Source organism: Aulonocara sp. 'chitande type north' Nkhata Bay, linkage group LG4 (assembly GCF_057382095.1).
Source record: "Aulonocara sp. 'chitande type north' Nkhata Bay isolate Kocher_YH1m ecotype deep benthic linkage group LG4, A_spYH_male_GT1.1, whole genome shotgun sequence".
Taxonomy (NCBI): domain Eukaryota; kingdom Metazoa; phylum Chordata; class Actinopteri; order Cichliformes; family Cichlidae; genus Aulonocara; species Aulonocara sp. 'chitande type north' Nkhata Bay.
The window spans coordinates 33,226,355-33,246,890 of NC_141347.1; the positions used below are offsets into that span (position 1 = coordinate 33,226,355).

The 20,536-nt window shown below is 40.7% G+C and overlaps 2 protein-coding genes across 3 annotated transcripts; one reads left to right on the forward strand and one right to left on the reverse strand.

Annotated features, from left to right (window-relative positions):
- Positions 1-11,245, forward strand: LOC147333085 (tripartite motif-containing protein 16). 2 transcript variants are annotated; one of them, XM_086290032.1, is made up of 6 exons: positions 869-1,414; positions 1,933-2,043; positions 5,712-5,738; positions 5,849-5,911; positions 9,987-10,126; positions 10,540-11,245. In XM_086290032.1, exons 2-6 carry the CDS (start codon positions 2,019-2,021, stop codon positions 10,942-10,944), a joined length of 660 nt encoding a protein of 219 aa, XP_086146158.1. In that variant the 5' UTR covers positions 869-1,414; positions 1,933-2,018; the 3' UTR covers positions 10,945-11,245. The 2 variants fall into 2 exon arrangements, with proteins under 2 accessions (XP_086146156.1, XP_086146158.1); XM_086290030.1 differs by lacking the exon at positions 1,933-2,043 and having other exon boundaries at positions 1-1,414.
- Positions 11,246-11,355: 110 nt separating this feature from the next.
- akt1s1 (AKT1 substrate 1 (proline-rich)) lies at positions 11,356-19,817 on the reverse strand. Its single transcript, XM_086290029.1, has 6 exons — positions 19,668-19,817; positions 17,577-18,318; positions 17,217-17,484; positions 15,884-15,967; positions 15,623-15,798; positions 11,356-13,488 (listed from the first exon to the last, which is right to left on the reverse strand). The coding sequence occupies exons 2-6, from the start codon at positions 17,967-17,969 to the stop codon at positions 13,351-13,353; spliced, it is 1,059 nt and encodes a 352-aa protein (XP_086146155.1). The 5' UTR covers positions 17,970-18,318; positions 19,668-19,817; the 3' UTR covers positions 11,356-13,350.
- Positions 19,818-20,536: the final 719 nt, after the last annotated feature.

The window sequence follows — 20,536 nt, forward strand, 5'->3', positions numbered from 1 at the left end:
GCTTCTGGATCAGGAGTGGGTTGATATTAGGACAGAACCTTTAAAAGGATGCCTGTGTATGGTGTTTACAACAGTATTAACATATAACTCCACAACACTGTAAAAATTTATCTTATCTTCAAACACAAAACAGTACACTCACTATACTAACTATAAATGTATGCTAATGTTATATTTAATTATTTAATATAACTGACAGTAAATGTGAGTAAAATCTGGACAAACAGACTAATTAGAAATTAGAAATTGCTATTTGCAAGCTTGAAGTGCAGCAGCATTTTTGATAAGCTTTGCTCCAAGTTCTTTGCCACGTGCGCTCAAAGCAACTGCAAATAGATGAGATTTTTGGGTTGACGACAGCTCCCCGGTGGGTAGACATCTCCCACTCGCTGTACAGAAAATAACCCCCTATAGCTTGAGTTAGTCAGTTTAAGCTGCAGTTTAAAAAGTCAGTCAAAGTTCATCGTGTTGCTGAGGTGACAGGACGAGTCCTTATTTGCAAAGGGTCACCATAGCGTATGGATCTACACGTGTGACTTGGCACCGATTTTTACACCAGATGCTTCCCGATGCAGCCCTTACAGGGATTTGTGTCTCCTCCTGGTCTTTCATGTATTAAGCAGATATGCTAATGACTCCTCTATGATGCCACTACAAGGCTAAGCACTGATATGCCGTGTGGATGTGAGCATATGCCAATTAGCCAAAACATTAAAACCGCTGACAGGCTGCATGAATAGCACTGAGTTTCATGTTGAAATGCAATGTTCTGGCAGAAAATTTGCACGTTTCCAAATTCATCTTGATGTCATTTTGACATGTTGACCTCACCACCGCCCTCCTACCATGGCAATGACACTCCCCAAAGGCAGTGGCTTCTACCAGAAAACAAACACAACAAAGTAGCAAAGATTTTGAGTTCCAGACCTGCCAAATCCAATAGATTGACAGAAGCCACATGAGGCAATCCACAGAACATAAAGTATCTGCTGCCAACGTCCCTGTTTGTCTACATCCATGACACAAAGAGGTTTGGGCACATTGCTATATTTTTTCCCCCATTCTTTAAACTAGATACTTAAATTTCTCAGTGCTAAATGCTATGTAAGCTCTGGGGTTTACCTCGTGCATGTGCTCAGTCCATGTGTACGCAGATAAGTTTGCATACTTGGGATGTATTGCTCATCTCCATCAAGCGATCCCAAGAAAGGATCAGGAGTTTCAAGTAACAGGACCATCCCGTTGGATGGCCGGTACATCCAACCCAAACTCGTGCACCTCCCCTCTCTACTGATTTGGAAGTTAATAAGAGTGACACTCCGGAGATGCACAGGCACTTTCACAGGACGTCGCCGATTGATGCCAAACTGTGCCGTGAGAAACACGAGAATCATGCCCGTACCCAGGAAAGCAGGTAAGAAATCAATCTCACCTGAGTCTTTATGAGCATCGTGTCTTCAATATGTCTTTCATGACATTTGAACTGTTGTAGTCAATATTCTAAAGCTCGAGTACATTATACTGTGATGCATTTAATGACAAATACGGCAGTTCAAATGTTTGACTTTCAAATGTAATGTGACCCAAATGTTTTTGTTTGATTGTTTTTTTGTATGTTTTAAATTAAGGTGGCTCAGGAGGTAGAGCAGATCATCTGCTAATTGTAAAGTTGGCGGTCTGATCTTTGGCTGCAGCAGTCTGCATGCCAAATTATCCTTGATACTGAAGCCTGGGCTGCTCAGTGTGATTGTTATATAGAATGCACTTGGGCAAAGAAAAAAGTGCTTTTGTGAATGAGTAAAAATGCATTATCTAAGAGGCAGTTCATTTACCATTCCTTATGGACTTTAAAAATCTTAATTACAGTTTGTCACAGTGTGTTATTACTGATTTATTATGTGTTTTATATGTTGTTTATTTGACGTTGTTAAGTTACCTCACGCTGACCATCCCTGGACATTAGCTGGGAGCCAGATATCCTTCCTCACCTTGGATTGTGCCAGTTTGGTCCATTAATCATGTCAACAAAGAGCCTCTCGCCAGGTGGTGATCGTTTCGTCAATGTCACAGCCTCGCCTGCAGTTTCAGTGCTCATATTTCTGTCTGTCTTTCTTGTTTCTGTCCCTAAGCAACGTGATACACCTGTCCAAACACGCCCACGTTGCTTCATTCTCTGTCTCCAGCTAGAGGAAGATATTTCATATAGATTCTCCATATCCTACCTGCTTCTTATGGATTTTTTCAGTCTTTCCAATTCCATAATAGCTTGCATAACCCAAGTCACCCGCTCTCCCTCCGTCTCCATCCTCAATTGTTGCTAATCCCTCCTCTGCTGCCACAGTAATGAAGTGTGAAATGCTGCACAGTAATTCAGGGACCAAAATGCAAACGCTCATCTTGGTGTTATTTATGGCTGTTTGATTTTGCCTTTATGTAACATATAGCACCCGCGGCTTCTGCAGTTTGTCGTCTCCTGGAGGAATTAGTGCCATTAAAAGTTTAATTTGTCACCATAATGTACATGAATGCAAGCGTAATGTGGCAAATCTAACTAATGTGATTAGCTAATCTTTGATGCATAAAAATACTCTAAAAATAATTAAATAATTCAAAATGGAAATTTGTTATGGGAGCCTACATACTTGTATTAGCCCTTCAAAAAGGCCTTTTCCTTCTGAGTGTACTTTATGTCCTTCCAATCTCCATCTCACATGTGCGCTCGTCACCCATAGGGCTTCTAGCCAGGAAGTTTTGACACTTGACAGGAACTAGAGGGATGATCCTGGATCTCCCTCCACCTCATCTCACTATCTTCTCATCTTGCTGTCTCAGTGGGATGCTCTGAACCTGATCTGTGCAGATAGCTCTGTCCCACTGAGAGAGGAATCTGGGGAGGGGGTGAAAAAAGAGGTTTACCTCGTGACACTCCAAAACAAACACTTCTTGTGAAACACTGTGAGAGTCGCCGTTGACCTTTCCAGCTGGACTGAGCTGAGCTCGAGCGCTTCCTTTCTGAAAGAGCTCAAAGGACGAGAGAGAGAAAGACCGATGAAGTGATCTGTCACCAGCGACTTTCTGCTCCCAGTTTCCAATGATGACTTCATGACCTTCACTATATCCTGCTTTGTCCTGCCAAATCTCTGTCTGCCCCATCCATCAATGGTGCAGCATTATGCGAACGCATCAGTCTATTAAAACGTTTGAGCTTGTGCATTGTAAACTGGCAGGCTTGCTGTTGAAGTCAATCATGACATGTGGACAATATCCAAACTCAAACCTCGTCTGTAACTGAATCCTACTCAGTACGGTTTAATTAATATGTCTGCATGCCCAGCCAATTATCAAATTCTCTGGCCTTAGTGATGTTGATCAGGTATTTGTTCTTGGCGTAATGAGCTCCTGCAAAACAATACCTCAGCCTATATTTAGGTTTTAATTAAAGCACCCAGTGAACATTACTTTACCTATTGAGGAAAAGCCAACACATTTAAAGTTGGCCCACTCCTCTTCTGGAAACCCTACCCTACCCTACCTCGGTGCATTAGCCACAGTAAAGAGAATTGCAAGCCAACACATTTCAGAGAAAGCAATGCCACCCCTTCAATTATATCTGATGTTTGCAGATGTTATGCCAGGCCATCATTTGTCCTTCTGGTTGTCACGCTGCTGGCATCCTCCCCAGTGGAGGGTCACACAGGTCGTAGAGGTAAAGTTTCCCCAGGCTGAGATACGTGCTGGATTCTCCTCTTCAGACATAGGGAAACCTCTATGGGCACAGAAGTCACCTTTCTAAAGACGCGGGATCCAGTGCATTTGCATTCCTGTTAATAATCAAAACTACACACAGGATAACCATTATAATCAAAAACAGCTTTAAAGAGTTTGTAGTTCATCCCATTAAATAATCTATACAACAAAAGAGGAAAAAAAAGAAAAACATAAGGACAATGATTAAAAAAAATAATAAATATAAAAATCAACTAAACCTGGAGATATATAAACTCAAAGTGAACAAGTATCAAGCTGAAGCATGAATTTATTCGATTTATCCTGTCAAGTTTATGTCCTTCCTCTGTTTAGGCTTCCAAAATGAGCTAATACTACCACTACAAATTCATGTTCAAAACATCTTTGTATTGTGTTTAAGAGATAGTAACTGACTGAAGGTTAACTCAGCCAAGCTATACTTTCATATGGTACCACAAGATGATGCAGCAAGTCAGTATCACCTTTATTTAAACAGGCAAAAGAACAAATGGTGGTGTGGGAAAACGCTGCCCCCTGTTGGTAAAACCTTTAGTTAAAATTGGCAGACGGAAACTACAAACAGTACCTTTAACAAATAAAGTTTACAGGTATATGAGGATTTTTATAAAACAGGATGCACTGTCGCTGCGTAAAACACCCAACAAATATTTAAAGGAGTTAAAATCAACTAATCAAATTACGTCATAATACTGAAGTTAAAAATACTCCTGCACTGGATGCTTTTATTTTTAATTCAAGACTTTTTATGAAGCCTGCAACTGGGACTGAATAAGTATACAACAAAGTAAAAGTAATGTAATTCTGGCCATTCAACAGATATTATACAGCTTTAATAAAAGCACAACTTTCAAATTAAGTTTTTATGTACTGACCCATACAAAGCCTCCACTCTGCAGGAAGTACTAGATCACTAAAAGCAACGACTTATACAATTATAATTGAACAATCAACCCTTAATCTACATGTCCTCACCAAATGGCCAAGCCTTAAATCTTTACTATCTTTTTTAGTGGAGATGAATGACAATCAGGGATTCGGTCATAATACTGCCATAAAACTATATTTCAGTCTGTTACAGCCTCTTATGGTATAAAAATGAGGGGAGGGAGAGCAGAGTTTAAGTAGGGTGAGGTTTAGTTTAATTAAATTGTCTTGATTTTTTCTTAAAAAGTGAAAGAAAGCATGTTTTATGACTTCTCATTAAATGAACACAGTTATACCCTCCATATAGGACGTCAGAAAAACGAGCCTGTTCTGTCTTATTTTGTTAGACAAATCAGATAAATACCGGGATGTAACAGTCTGTTAAATGAGCGTGAAGCATAAAATAATCGAATCGTTTTCTGTGTGAAATCTGAGAGATGGTAACTTGACATACGCAGAGGCATGATTGATGACCGGACGGGTGAGGGATCACAGTTTTCTCCGAATGTCAGAAGACGCAGTGACTCACAAACTGGAGGAAGAACAAACGGAGAGCCTGTGACACGATAAACACGCCCACAGCGGTGGGAAGAAAAAGCATCCCACAGAAAGTCAATTCTTAGAATCAGCTTCCTGTCATCAGTGGCCATGAACGGTGTTCCCAGCAAATGTATGCAGAGTCCCATACGTTGAAACCAGAACCTTGAAAAGCATGAGGGAACTCCATGAATCAGTGCTGAGCCGACATTTCACACATACCCCTATGTGATCTACAATGTGTTGAGAGCAGCAGGTGATTAACTGCAGCTGCAGTGCTGGCAGACACTATGAAGAAGGTGCAGCCTGTAGAGGAAGATGAAAAGGTTTAAAGTAACCGCCGCTGCCACCCTGGGCGTCGAGCGGTCAGCTTTTTGTCATATAAGCTCATGTGAGAAATCATGTCTGAGGACAGGCTGTAATTCCATATACAGTGTCTGTAGTAGACAGCAGTGAAATGATGCTCTCGTTTTCTTTTCCAGGGAGAAAAAACAGTAGTGCTACAGAAGGTAAAAACCAGCATGGAGTCCCGCTGTTGTGAAGGCTTTGCATGTGGATATTAATGCATTAAATTAAATCAATGTGTCATTATTTATCCACTTATTCCTCCTCTTTTCAGTAATACTGCCACCATATGAGCCCAATATCCCCGAACCAACCACCAGGGCCGACTTCATGAAATGTAAGGCTTTTTATTTTAATATGAAGCTCCTGAGTAAAGAAAAAAAGATGAATAATTAATAATTAAGTAATGTCACGCCATGCTATTTTTTTTTAATTCAAAAGAATTATGGAGCAAACTTATTAAGATGATCAAAGATTAAAATAATAATGGTCAAAGTTTGTTCCACATAAAAAGGTTAATGAATAAAAATTTAGAAAGTAATCGTGGTGTAAGACTTAGATACCAGATCACTTAACACCAAATTCAATTAGTCTATTACACTTCCTAATATGTATTTAAATGGTTATTACATTTCCCAGAACCAGTCACTAACTACATTATTAAATAAATATGTAACAGCATATTCACAAATGTTATATCCCACAGAAACAGCGCACCACTTAAACGTCAAATGATTCAAAGTTGCCTCGTCACTTGCCAATAGTTGCTTCTAATTTTTATTATTATGCCTGTTTTTTTGGCTGCTGTTGTTTTGGGGGGGGGGGGGGTTAGACCAGGCTGACTGTTAAAGTAAGGTCAGTAAATATTATTTACCCTGCTATACTCACTGCTCACACAGTAAGCAGCTGATTCTGAGAAAGACTGTAGGGGAACACTCTGCAGGGGGCTGACTCTCATATAGCCCAACTTTTTTTTTAAGCTTTTCCAACCCTGAGATTCATTCACTCACATTGCTGAGTTAGATTACATCATCAGGTTACTGATGTTGTCAGCAAACGTGTACTATAACATGATCCACATTGGAATAAATTATAAGTATAATACTGTATTTGCGCAGGTGTGTCCTCAAAGTGGGTGTCAGTCATACAGTGGGCCCACAGCATGCCTTAGTTTATCCTTTTTTATTTTTCTTTTACTCAAATGGGACAATAATTTACAAAATAACTGTGCTGAATGAAATAAGACTTTTAAAAAAATAGCGACTGAGACATTAAACTTTTCCCAGACATTTCTACACAAACCTCTTTCTGCAACCTTAGACGATGCCCCCTGCTGTCTGTTAGACAGAATAAAGGTTTATAGCACTGACTTTCTTTTTCAGACCCAGGAGTTAATCTTTACCAAACAAAGCTAGTAATGAGAAGCAATAATGAACGAAGGAAGGATGTTAAGGGTCATGAGGAGTTAAGAGAACTGGGAGTTCAGAGAATCTGACGGCACTGGCACTTCATGTTTGTTTGCTTGCTTGTTAAAGCATCGGCCTCAGCTTTAGCTGTTCTTCCTGAGGTCCGACCTACACACACACAAACAAGCTGGTTCTACTGGTTCACCTCCACCTGTAACTTACAATGTCATTGATCATCTAATGCACAGCTAATGTGGGTGATTTTACTCTGCAGGGTTGAAACTACAATGTCCCAAAAATGGATCCCAAAAACTGCCTCTTGAGTTGTTACCATGTTGTTTCATGCAGGCTGTATAAATGAGAACCACCCTCTGAAAAATATCACTTTAACACTAAGGAAATTAAAGAATGCCTGTCACACTGTCCACACACACTTGGAATGATCCAGTGTATCCACCTTCTTTTTTTTCTTTTTCTTTTTTTTAAAGGCATTTTGTGGATAAAGTTAAATTAATTATGCTAAAAGGGTAAGGTGGGGTGGGTGGATAGGTAAGTAGGTAAACCTATGTTTGCAGTGTTCGTAGTTCACCTGCCAGTTTAACGTAGCCCGTCTTTGAAGGGTCACTTGTCACTAGGGATGGGTATCGTTTAGGTTTTATCCGATACCGGTGCCAAATCAGTACTTTTGAAACGGTGTCGGTGCTTAAACGGTGCTCGAACCGGTGCTTAAAGAATGGAGAACACAAACTTTGTCCAAAAACCTCTCATGTTCAGCTGGTTTTTTTTGTAAAAAGATAACAATGTGTGCCTTTTCTGCAGCTATGTGGCATATATGGTATCACTCTTGGCTGGAAGCAGTGCTTAAACAATGGAAAAACCACAAACTTAAACCCTCTCATGTTTAATTGTTTCCCACTTTTTCTTTGGTCATTTTAGCCTTTTTGGCCAGGGTGAAGGGAGTATCTGCCATCAAACAAGAAGACAGCCGCATGTAGCTATGATGATGTTTGCTAGTTCACCTTACATGCATTAATGTAATAACGTGGTTAGCCTACTCAACGTAAATTACACACGAATTAAGCTACTCACGCAGAGAAGAACGGCTGCTGCTGCCATCATCATCCTCATCATTTCTGCTACACTGGCAGGGCTAGGGGCCAGGACTCTATTCTTCGGGTTTTTGGGGGATGTTGCTCCGGGTCCGATAACTGGCAACCCACCCGACGTGCACGGTGTGAGGTCTCGCAGCAAGCTACCAAATACGGCGCATTTCTCGGCTTTTAAAAAAACCGCTATGCATCGCCAGCTGTTTAATCAGATTCTTGGTGTTACCTCCTTTGACAGTATCACAGTATCAGCTTAAAGCACTTGTTGCAGGCTGCTGAGTTTGCATATTTTGCTGTGAAGTACAGCCAGACTTTTGACCGCTTCGCCTTGGACATTTTTAATCTGTAGCTCTGCTCTAACAGAACTTACGTACCTGGCCCCGCCCACTATCCTCGGAAACGTAAAATGATTGGCTAGAAGTGTATCACAGCTCAGGAAAAAAAAGCACCGAAATAAAGCACCGAAATGTGCGCTGCTTTTCGGTCTGGTTACTACCGTTTATGTCAGAACCGGTGCCATCGGTACCCATCCCTACTTGTCACATTAATCAAGTCTTTCCTCAACTCTCACTCTGAGTATCCCCCAAAATGAGAGAATTTTTCACATTTACCCAGGTGCTATTCATTAATATAAACTACTAATACTCCCAATAACACACTGGATTTGACAGAGCTACATGGTAATTCACAATATTTTCCAAATCCTAATCACTCCAGGAGCACTAAAATGAAGATTTTCTCTTATAAACAATCAAAAAACAGCTAAGTCAGCTATAAAAGCTTGTATGTAGAAACTCAACACAACAAAAATTTACACATGTTAGAAAATCTGTAATCACAGAAACAAAAAGAAAAGTGAAAAAGCAGTGGAGGAAGTAAACCGCGCAGCAGGGGTTGTGCTCCTAAATTGACATCATGGTCAATGCGCTGCTTGTACAGTTTAACTCTGAAAAATAGACTTACAAGTATTGCACAGGGGTGGTACTGGGCTTTTCACTGAAACTGGGAGGGAAGATCTTATGTGGCAGTTCAGGGAGTGTAAGAGACACTGCAAAACATCAGTGACAGAAAACTCTCGCTGGCTATTCGGAACAAAACAGCAGGAAGCACATTCTTCTGTCAGATGAAACCAAGATAAAGTTATTCGGCTCAGAAGGGGTCCGGCGTGTTTGGCAAGAACCTAGCCACGACTTTCACAATGAATGCATCACAGTGCTGACAGTGAAGCATCGAGGTGGTAGAGTGCCAAAGGTTCTGGGGACATAGCATTTCTAGATACCCTTGGATAAGATTCCAGGAGCCTGTCAGAAGAGGAACGGTCCAAAACAAAACAGTTTCTATATCATAAAAATATGACATTTAACATCTTTGGGTTACTTAACAGAAAAGTAAAACAAAGAAAAGCTGAACACAGCTGTCTATGAATAATGACGAACACCTGTCCAGATGTTTGGTGAGAAGGCCTGAATCTGTTTTAATAAAGGCAAAAGTAGTATTCAAGTATTCATGCAAGTACATGCACAAGGATGTACTTACGATGACAAAATAATGTTTATGTAGTGGAGGGGGGGAAATTACAATAATGTGGAATAAATGCAAAAATAGTTAATTAATATTACTATTTTAGGTTAGTGCCCCCAATTAAATCCAAAGATATCAGTTAAACATAATTTAAGCCAAAAATCAAACAGAAAAGTTGCACATTAATACTCTGAAAACTGCAACAACAGAAATTTAAGATCAAGGTTTTTGTTTTCTTTCTCAAAAAGTAGATCTCGAAACTTAGACGTGCAATTTTAAAGTTGAAAGTCTTTAATTTTGGGTTACTCTGAAAGACAGCCACCAGTCCATCACCAGCCTCCCGGTCTCAGTTTGTATTTTTGCCCTCCCCTTTCCTCAGATTGGATCCCCCTCTCTTTCGATGACAGAACTGCAGAGAAACTGTTGTGGATTTCAGAGGGCGGCTCTAAAGTGGCTCGTACATCAGATGCAGTGTGCCCTTATCACCAGAGACCTGAGAGATACGACCACTCACCACAGGTAAGCTTGGAGTTAATCATCGTTCTGGGCATTATGGGAACAGGCTCAGGGGCCCATCAAAGAGGCAGGAAGTAAAACTAACAGGAACCAGAACTTTATTTAAACTTTTGGTCTTGGAACCAGCATGTTGGTGCTTTTTTCCTGTATGTTAAAATCAAAAATGACTAGAGTCTTCCAAGTTAATATCTTGATCTGACAACAACAATTAAGAATCCAAAGACAGTTTACCATAATTAAAGACAAGCAAATTTAAAAGGTTCAGAAGTGCATCTACTGGGAAAAAAATGTATTAGGAACATTACTTCATCAAATTGCCTGCAAATCAAATCAATAATTCTGCTCATCATTTAATTCTTGAAGCCATTTTTTTTGTTGCTAGCTTAATTTCCTACTATGGCTCGTCTAACCTTTAGGTGCTGTGCAAGGAAGGGCTGCTGGGCCATCGAGGGTACTGGGAGGTGGAATACGACGGCTGGGTGGTGATCGGGGTGGTCAGCGAGAGCTCACCCCGGAAGATGCAGGACGGACCCTGCGGCATCGGAGAGAACAAAACCTCCTGGGGTGCCGGCTGGTCTGGCTCCTGCTGTCAGATCTGGCACAATGCGGAGAACGTGGACATCCAGATGCCCCTGTTCTCCACCATGGGCGTCTACGTCGACCAGCCCGCAGGCATCATAAAGTTCCTCTTGGTGGAGGGAGAGGCTGAGAAGGAGGTGCGGCTGATTCACAAATTCAAAGAAAACCTCCAGGAGAAGGTCTTCCCTGGCTTCTGGGTTGGTCCAAATTCATTCTGCCTTATTCGGAAAAAGGATCAGTGATACAGTAGAAGAAGCAAATCGGGGAAAAGGGAGGGAGGGTCACGTATCAATTTAAAAAGCAGGGGGAGATGGGGATCTTGTGATGTTTGGGGAACAAGTGCTGTAACCATTTCCACAGAGATGCCCAAATGTCATACTAACAGGCATTTATCTGTGTTATTTAAACTTAGAAGAATGGGCATTTAATGGTATATTTCAATCCAGCTGGGACTTTTCATGAGCTAGACTGCCTGTTTTATTCAGTCTGGATGTTTTGTATGTGCCAAATGTAGTCAATAAACTCTCATATTGTGTAATAACACTGAGCTCTTCTATTATATCTGTGTGACTGCTGCCTAGCAGACTTAAACACAGAGCGCTGGTACACTCTAGAGGCCTTTTATAAGAATACATCTATAATGATACAGGAAGTCTTTTCTCTTGGTGTTGCTCCTTTATTTGAAACATAAAAGTAGTTAACGGAACATTTGTTTGTTTTTCGAAATGTCACACATGGACATTTATCTTTTCAGATCCACTCTACCTCTCTTTCACCCTCTCTCACACAGTCTTCTCATTCATTCAATCTTTTCAACAACATATCAGGAGCAAAAAAAAAAAAGAAGAAAAAACCCATCTTCTACAAATCAGTTTTGATTTACAATCATTCTATCAGTCAGTCATTCATTGGCAAAAGTAAAAGTAAAAATAGACAAGTTACGACGAGGTGCTGGTGTCCTCTGCTCTCTGCTCACATTATCTAAAGCCACAAGCTTCATATCAAAGCAACCACTGGTTTCTACCCCTTAGAAGGAATAGACTGGTTTCTATTGGGGGCAACAGCAGGCCTCTTGGTCATCTTACCAGGTAAATGATGGGAGTATACAGAAGGAAAAAAAAAACAAATGTGGCAACTTTAGCATGTTGAGCTAAATGACGGCGAGGCCCTGCAGTTAAATCTGACTTCGTCAATGATTAATGACCAACAGATGCAAACGTTTTCTGTATTTAAACCCACAGATCTGTGCGGATCTTATAGGATTTTTTTCATGGGAATGTTGGATTTATGTTTTCTCCGTAAAAGTTGAGACTCTCCCTGCTATTTTTAAACTTTAAAAGGACCAATTTGCCTATTTACCTTCTTTGAAACACGAATGCCTTTGCAGGTGTGAACTGAGAACCAGAAGTTATATAGCACAGGGGCTGGCTCGCTCTTAAAAGTCACTGATTAACATGCATCTAATTTGTTTACAGCAACGATTTAAAGACAGTTTTGTGTGCATAGTAAAGTTACTAAGCACCACTACCTATTGCAAATCATTTAGACCCATGTTAGTTTCCTCCTGTAATTCTGGGGTGGAGGTAGGAACCATTTTTAGCACCATATGCTGGCGAATTTGTGTAAAGAACTACAGAACCTCTTATAAAATTTACACCATATGTAAGGGTACAGTTTCACAGTACAACTTCAAACAGTTTCACTGTAATGCTGACAGTGAAAAGAAACACCCCTGAACACTCCTAAGCTGAAATTATGGCCAATGTATCCATTTTTCCTTGTTTGTTGACATTTGTAAAGCTAGAAATGCTGCACAGTCGGGTGCTGCTGTGAAGGGCTGGATAAACTAGTTACAGGCCTAGATCCCTCTGTTGGTAAAGACGCAGGTTATAACATGTTAATTTTTAGCTTTGGTGGGGCTGATAGGTTGAACTGAGTCCATCTAGTTTGCGGTTTGCTTTCAGCTTTTCTGGTGTGCAAAGCTTTGCCAAACTGAGACGAGCTAAGCTAACAGTCTCCGGATTATGCCTCAACATTTAACAGACTTGAGAGTGGCATCGATCAAAAAAAAACAAAACTATTAACTACCACATATTGCCTCATCTTCATAATAAAGCTAATACAACTCAAAGTTGGAACTTAAGCACAAAGAAGCAGCATCTATGATGAAGTGGGTACAGGCAGCTCTTCCCCAAAGTCTCATCACTTCACAGGTAACCTGACCAAAAGGCAAACGTCCAAAAAACACCAGGTACATGTTTACACACCCTGTTTTAGTGACTTTTAGTTCAGTGCAGTGGGTCACTACACAAACATCTCGAGGTCCAATTGTAATGTAGTGTCGTGGAAGCTAGTATTGACGAAGTGGGAGGGGCAGGGGTAGTGTTGAAACGTTAGTGTTCATAACCACATTTCTTTAGGAAAGTTACTCCACAAAGCATGTGCCGTTAATTTTGGTTAGTGAGAAATAAATGGAGGTATTAGCTTTTACACTGTGTCACATACTGTACGTCACATTTGCCAGAAAATCCAGGGTTCCTCCTCTCACTCCTCTCCACATTTCCTCCTATCCCTTTACCACTCTCCCTCTTTGTACTTGCCTCACTCCCTTTCCTTCCCTCCCTACACCCTCTCCTTCCCCCCTTCACTCAGTGCTTGAGAGAGAAGTCCCCTGTGTTGAGACGGGGTCGAGGCAGGGCCCCAAACATTTCCGTCCCATCAGTGGCTCCAGGGGCCAGCAGAGCCTTCATACTGGCAGCGATGTGCTCCAGGTCAGCACAGCCCGACTAAGAGACAAACACAGGGAAAACGAGGGGTTAACAAGGGATATGGACTGAAACTGACCAGTATCAAATATTGCCTTTTCATGTTCATTTCCTGTACATTTCTGGTGTTCGACATTCCCAGCTCGACCGTAAACACTCTTTCTGTCAGTTGTGTTCGACAGTGCCGTCATGGCCATTAATGGGTGCAAATGAATAGCGTCTTTGTTTTAGTCTTCAGACAGCATGAAATATGTCAGGATGGACTGACACCAACGGGCATGAACGCTAAAAACAAAAGCCTGCTTAATTATCAAAATGTCATGACCCATTTCTTTTCAGGAGGTCCGTTTATCTATGCCCATCAAGCTGTTGGATCAGAGCATCTGAATTCTGTTTGCACATTTTTTTCCAGAATTTATTTTCAGGACTAAAAAAAAAAAAAAATCCTTCAACTGTCTGTTCTTAAACAGATAATAACATTTGTGTTTAAACTACCAACCAGGCATTATGTCTGCATTCATTCTGAATCAGAAAACCTCATAATGACATTCTAACATTTAATACCATTGAAATTTGTTAGTTACAGATAGTACCACCAGATAAACCTCAGCTCAGCACTGAGTTTAACTCATGGTAAGTTATCCAACCAAAAAAAAAAAAAAAAAAGTGAAATCTGACATGAAACGAGATCAAACCATAAAAAAATAATGTGTTTATTATTGTTTAAACCTTTTTAAAGGCATCACATGACTGCACTAACTATTCACGGCTGTTAAAACATTTCAGTGCTACTTGAATGTAACACATCTACATATTCCTAATTATATCTCCCACTATCCCCAACATTTAAAGAAGTAGTTAGAACCAGTCTGAACAGTATCAACCTACATAAGCACAACAAGACTGCAGCTGTAACTGTGCTGCTATATATTCAGGATATTCAAGATGAATTAATGAAATACGTTGAAATGACTCTTTAAAAACTGCAACGCTTGCACTTTTGGTGCAGCTCACATGCAAAGAATACATATCACAAACAACTATAAACTGAGCAGCCACCATCTCCCAAACAGATAGCTCTGGTGTTTCAGCTCAAGCAAAGCAGGCATCAATCATCTGCACAGTTGAGAGTTTCTCATATCTGACCTCTAATTTGTTCCCCCTCCTTTCATTTATGGCAATGAACAGGGGTTGTAAAACACGACACTCTCTGTGCAGCTCCTATCCACCATTTTTCGATGCATTATGCATTTACTTATGCAAACTATTATTTGTTTATGCATGACAGTGTGTGGAAAGAGGCATGCCTGAGTTTGGCCCAGCAGAAACTCCACTTTTTCCTGGACTTGCTCTCCCAGTTGCCGTTCTGTACTACATAACTTAGATTATCTAGTAAGTTAAAGGTATCAGCCTCCATTGTATGATCCATCACACTAACTTTACATTACATGAGTGCAGGCCATAGAGCTACAGTAGCAGACACCATCTGGCAAATTAAATTGTGGGGTGGCCTAGCATGTTATCTGTGATCGACACAGACGCACTACAAATAAATTCATGAGAGCTGCTGAACGTTGTTGTGATGCGATTTGATAACATTAGCACACAGATTAGTTTGATAAGAGCAGATGTGAGGTCACTGACGGGCAATCAAAAGGAAACGCATCATTAGATTTAATAAAATTGAATTCTCTTTGGAGTCGAATGTTATTGGACTGTTATTCAGGATTATGTAAGTATATTAGTGGGTCTACTGCATATTTATTAAACTGTATAATGCTGAAATGCTTAAAAAAAACAAAACATTCAAAATGGTTGAAAATGAAACACTGCAAAAGGCACCACTAATTCAACCTACAATCCAAAGTTTCTGCTGGTTTATACTCTAAACTATCACTTTGCATTTTATGTAATGTTTTGGTCCCAGTAAGGATTCTAACAATTTTTCCAGTTACCCGACTGCTCAGTAGTCAGTGCTGCTGGCCCCTTTTGACCTGAGTCTGTATGTAACCAACCATGGTGATCAACACTTAGGAGAAGTTAAGAGTTAAAACTAGTTAGTCTGAGCTGTAAACGACTGACTGGCTGCCCACCGATCTCCATGTGTGACACAGAAGGTCAGATCATTTGGCCTCAGTGTCTGAGATGCGCTCACCCGTTCTCCACTGTTGCTGTCTCCCTGAGCAGCTCTGCCTCCTCTGCAGCCCCACACAGGCACAGATACAGGCAGGGAGCGGGCCAACGCCATGGGATGGGACTGACGGGATGAATACGCACCCTGACCCACAGCCATACCGCGCGATGGCGGAGGGGCATCCTCACTCAAGGAGCCTGAAACAAATTTAAAAATAAAGAAATTCAGCTCATGCACATATGTGTATGTGTACATATGATGCTCGGCATATTGAACGCTCACCATCCGTGCTCTCTTCCTCTCCATCAGATTCAAAGAACGGCTCACAGTCCCGAGAAACAGAGTCCTCATCCATAGAGAACACACCTGAAGCAGAAGGCATACTTTGAATTGGAATAAACACAACATATGCATTACAAATTGATTTCTCAAAATGTTTTTGCACCCATTTCAACAACATCAAAATGTTTTAAAACTCTTTGTTTTAACATTTCTGTTTCAGAAAGTGAAAACGGAACGAATGAAGCGTTTTAATGATCAAAACACTGAAACAACCTGAATAATGAGCAACCTCCTCATTATCTAAAGTGTGTGTGGCTGGAAAATATGGCCAGCTCATAAAAGCTCATAAAACTAGCAATTAAATAGTCTGAGGATGGAGAGTAATGGTGCCAGAGAGCCTGCAAGACTAAATGAGCAAATCACTACCAAGTCCCATGAAGATATTTTGGGTTTTCCCAGGGATTTTCCTTTTTTGGATGACAATTAGAGACTGATTGTAAAAATTAAAAAATGAATAATAATTATTATTATTATTTGACAAATGTCAAAGATCTCTCACACTGAAAGATTATCATGCATTATATCTGAGCATGGTTATGAAACTTTGATAAATACTGGAAAGGATGCACTGAGTTTACCAAAACACAGGATATCAACAAAAACACCTCACACCAACTGAGCACGGTGGTGGAGGAATGATGAATGATGCTTGTTTTGCACCATCATTTGCGGGACATGGGCACCGTGCAATCATTGAATCAAGCATGAACTCCTCTGTCTACCCAAGTATTCTACAGTCAAATGTGGGTCCATCTGTCCAGCAGCTAAAAATAGCTGAAACTGGATCGTGCAACAGGACAGTGATCTTAAGCACAACAGAAAATCTCCAACAGAATAGCTTGGAAAAACAAAAACAAAAAAGAACCAAGATTTCACAATGGCTCAGTCCAGCCCTCAACCTCACTGAAATGCTGTGGCGGGACCTTAAGAGAGCTGTGCATAAATGAATGGCCACAAACACCATCTTTAGGCCTACAAAACAGACTAGGTAAAGGCAACGTGTTGAATTTTTATTAAAATAATTCAGCAAACATAAAGTCAAACTACAACTGAATAAGTGTGGATGCTGACGTGGTTTTCATGTGTCCTTTTGTGAAACCGAGTGTAGTTTAATAGAACTTATATGTGGGCATATGTATTATAATAATTAAGGTTTTTTTTCTTAAATTTAAAAAAAAAAACAGAATACTTCAAGTCATCACGTTTCCAGTGATAACACAGTAAGAATCTGCATGGATCAGGGACAGCAACAGATTACAGTGTCGTTCCTCACCTGCACTTTCATTCCCATAGGGTCTCCTCTCATCCATGTCCTCTTCCTCTTCTTCATCCTCACCCTCTTCTTCTAAATCCTCAATCCCAGACCTCTGTCGACCTCGCTCGGCCTCCAACGCGCTCTTCTCACGTTCCCTCTCTCCGGTACCGTTCTGCCCGCCGCCCTGCCCGGGCACAGCTCCTGAGCTGTAGATCGACGGGTAGTTTTGGGAGTACAGTCTTCCACTAGGACTGACTCCTCCCACTACAACGTCACTTGTTAAGCTCTGCACCAACAACAGAGAATCAAACACATTACAGATGTGAACTTTCTGAATCAATACCGCAGTTTGCTATCTAAAGCAAACAGTTCACTCACCCCCCTGTTTCCAGGGTCAGAGGTCAAGTCAACCACTAGCTTGGTTCCTCCCTCTCCTCCAGCTTGGCGTGTGTGCTTTTGGGCTGTTAGCATGGTTGTGGAGTGCAGCACACCGATGTCATCCATGTAGCGACGTGCCGACTCAGCCAGAAATCCCTGACCCCATACATTATAAGAGAAATCGCACTCCCTGGAAAAGGCACTGCCGCTCTCCCGCTTCCTCCCCACTTCTCCTTCTCCAGTCACCGACCGGAACTTCTTACAGGCTGTGAGTATGGCCAGGTCGCAGCCAGACTTTTGGCAATACACTTCTGCTGCAGAAAGTAGTGCCAGCCAGCTCTCTTTGTGGTTGTCTGGGATTTCGAGCTCGGATGACTGCGTGATGGAGGCCATAATGGTGCTAAATGCTGTTTACAGATTTCTTTGATGAGCTGATTTGATGAGACAACTGAGTAATACTAAGAAGTGATGAAGAGCTTTGAGGACTTGGGGGCACCAAACTTAACAAAATACTGACTTTGGTAGCTGTGGCGTGTCTGACTTTGCTCAAATGGCTGAAAACTTACAGTTACTCACTTGCTGGTGTATGGATAGTTTTTGCACTGATGAAGATGAAGGGGAAGGGTAGGACCTATTAGGCAGAGAGGCACTGGGTGACTTTGAGATATGACATACAAGGTGGTGTCCTTACACACTGGAGAGCCAGGGGAGAGAAGAGGTGTTGTCAAGTTGCTGGTGATACCTAAAAAAATAGAAATAAATAGAGTTAGGTTAAATCACTGCTGTTTTTTTTTTTCCATGTGAACAATAAAGACAAAAAGGTTGGAAGAACTTAAAAAAATGCAGACTCAGTTTGTGAATTTGTGACTTCTCAAAGAACATTACAAAAAGACTTAAAAGTTCTTCAAGCACAATCCAAGACTGAGATCATAGTGGAATTGCCTCTAATTACATTGAACATCTGATGTTTAAAGACAATTAAAGGATTCCAATTATACTTTAACCCCTTTAACAGCCACCATCAAATAACGCAGGGGTTGAAAGAGTTGCATATTAGGCAACAGCCACCTAACACAGGACCCTGGAAAGATTACCTAAAATTCAGCTTCCACTGGATTGTAAGAAAATACATAAATCATACAGAGTACAAGTGCTTGTTCCTGTTACTGCATGTCACAGACATTAAAAACAGACTGATTTTGCAGGGGTTAGATGGGAACATTTCTCACGATTCACTAATTTTATATGGGTTTAGCTCCATAGTGTAGTGATTAACACATTCACTTGGCAAGCAAACGGTCAGTGGTTTCACTCTAGCCCGAAATACAAATCCCTTTGAGATATCAGCAGGAAAGGAAAACTCTTCCATATCAAAATAAGTGGTGATGCCATTTACAAGTACCTGTAAACTCCATAAAAAGGGAAAGATGACAACCTAACCCTACTGGCACCCAAAGATGGTCCTCAGACATTACAGCAGCTGAAATAGCATACCTTAGCTTCCCTTTATGCTTACACGCAGTTGTAACAATTGCATTCAAATAAACTGTTGTATATTTATTCTTCGTGTGATCGACCCCAAACCTTCAACCTGCGTAGTTTATTTTATTAAGTTAAATATAATAAAATACCACCCTAATGCCTTCCACACTGTTGCATGCAAACACGCTCTCTGACCCACATTTGGTTTTATGGGACCTGGTCTAATTTAGGTGTGTGCAGGTTAACGTGTAAACCTACATGAATTAGTCTGACTGTCGCAGCCCCCACCAGTTCTGTGGGCTGCATGACACCTACCGATGCTAACTACTATAGCTACTGCACCGCTTTCAAACCACTCTGCTCGCTCCTGCTTCCATTTGCTGCCACATCTGCACTGATCTATGTCTCATTTCTGAACTGCACGCTGTGGGCATTACTGCACGGTTGCCACCACTGCTGTTGTTGTTGTTGTCGCTGATCTTGTTGTTTAATCAGTGTTGTGTGCAACCTCCTCATGATGGAAGCACACTTCACCTCCATTTTCGGGCTTTAGTAGGAGTCAAGATTTGGAAAGATAAATTACAAAAACGAGGTGAGACCTTCACCTACCTTGTCAGTTTCTTTCTTCCACGCTGCCAGATGTTTATCGACCTTAAAGTTGTTTGAATCTTTCGTACTGTGCCTTCTACCACGGTTTCTCTCCCCTTGCTAGGCTCGACACCAGCGAGAGCAAGCTAGCAAGGATTAATAAGGCCTTTTCCGGTCAGGAATTTCGCAATAAAAGTCTGTTTCGTCAACATAACACGGCGTGCATTTTTTTTAAATTAAGTAAAATACAATTATTTAAAGTAAAATAATCTTGAACTCAAAGCTGTTGGTAAAAAATATTACTTTCGGAGAAAAAGTATTTTTTAAACTCTTACTTTACAGGATAAAAATCAGTATACAGTTACCCATTGTTTTTTAAGGGGTTTTTAATCAATAAATTTAATACCTGCATTTTTTTAATCTCTCAGTGTGCATTTAAAGTGAATTTAGATTAAGTTTCAACATAACTTATCAAATAAGCGTCCTAGTGTTTCAAAGGCCAGATTTGCTTTAAATGATTTTTGTGTAAACTTGGATAACTTGTTTATTTACTTCCTAATAACTTCCAAAACTTGAAATTAATTAATTATAGGTAGTTACATACATTACTTGAGTTTATTGCCAGAGAGTCGCGTGGACATGTGTGGTCCTCAAAAGGAAATGTACATCAGTTAATAAAATGTTAAAACATAATAATAATAATAATCCACTGGTCCTACTAAAGATTAAGTTGGGGTACTATTAAAATGACCTCACCCAGACTACATGATCACACTCCCATATCACTACACTCAACTTTTCTAGAAAGCTACAAAGCCATCGTAGTCCACTGGCCTAAGTGTGCGCACTAGCCGCCGGAAGTCCTAAAGAATACAGAAGAACTGAGGTCA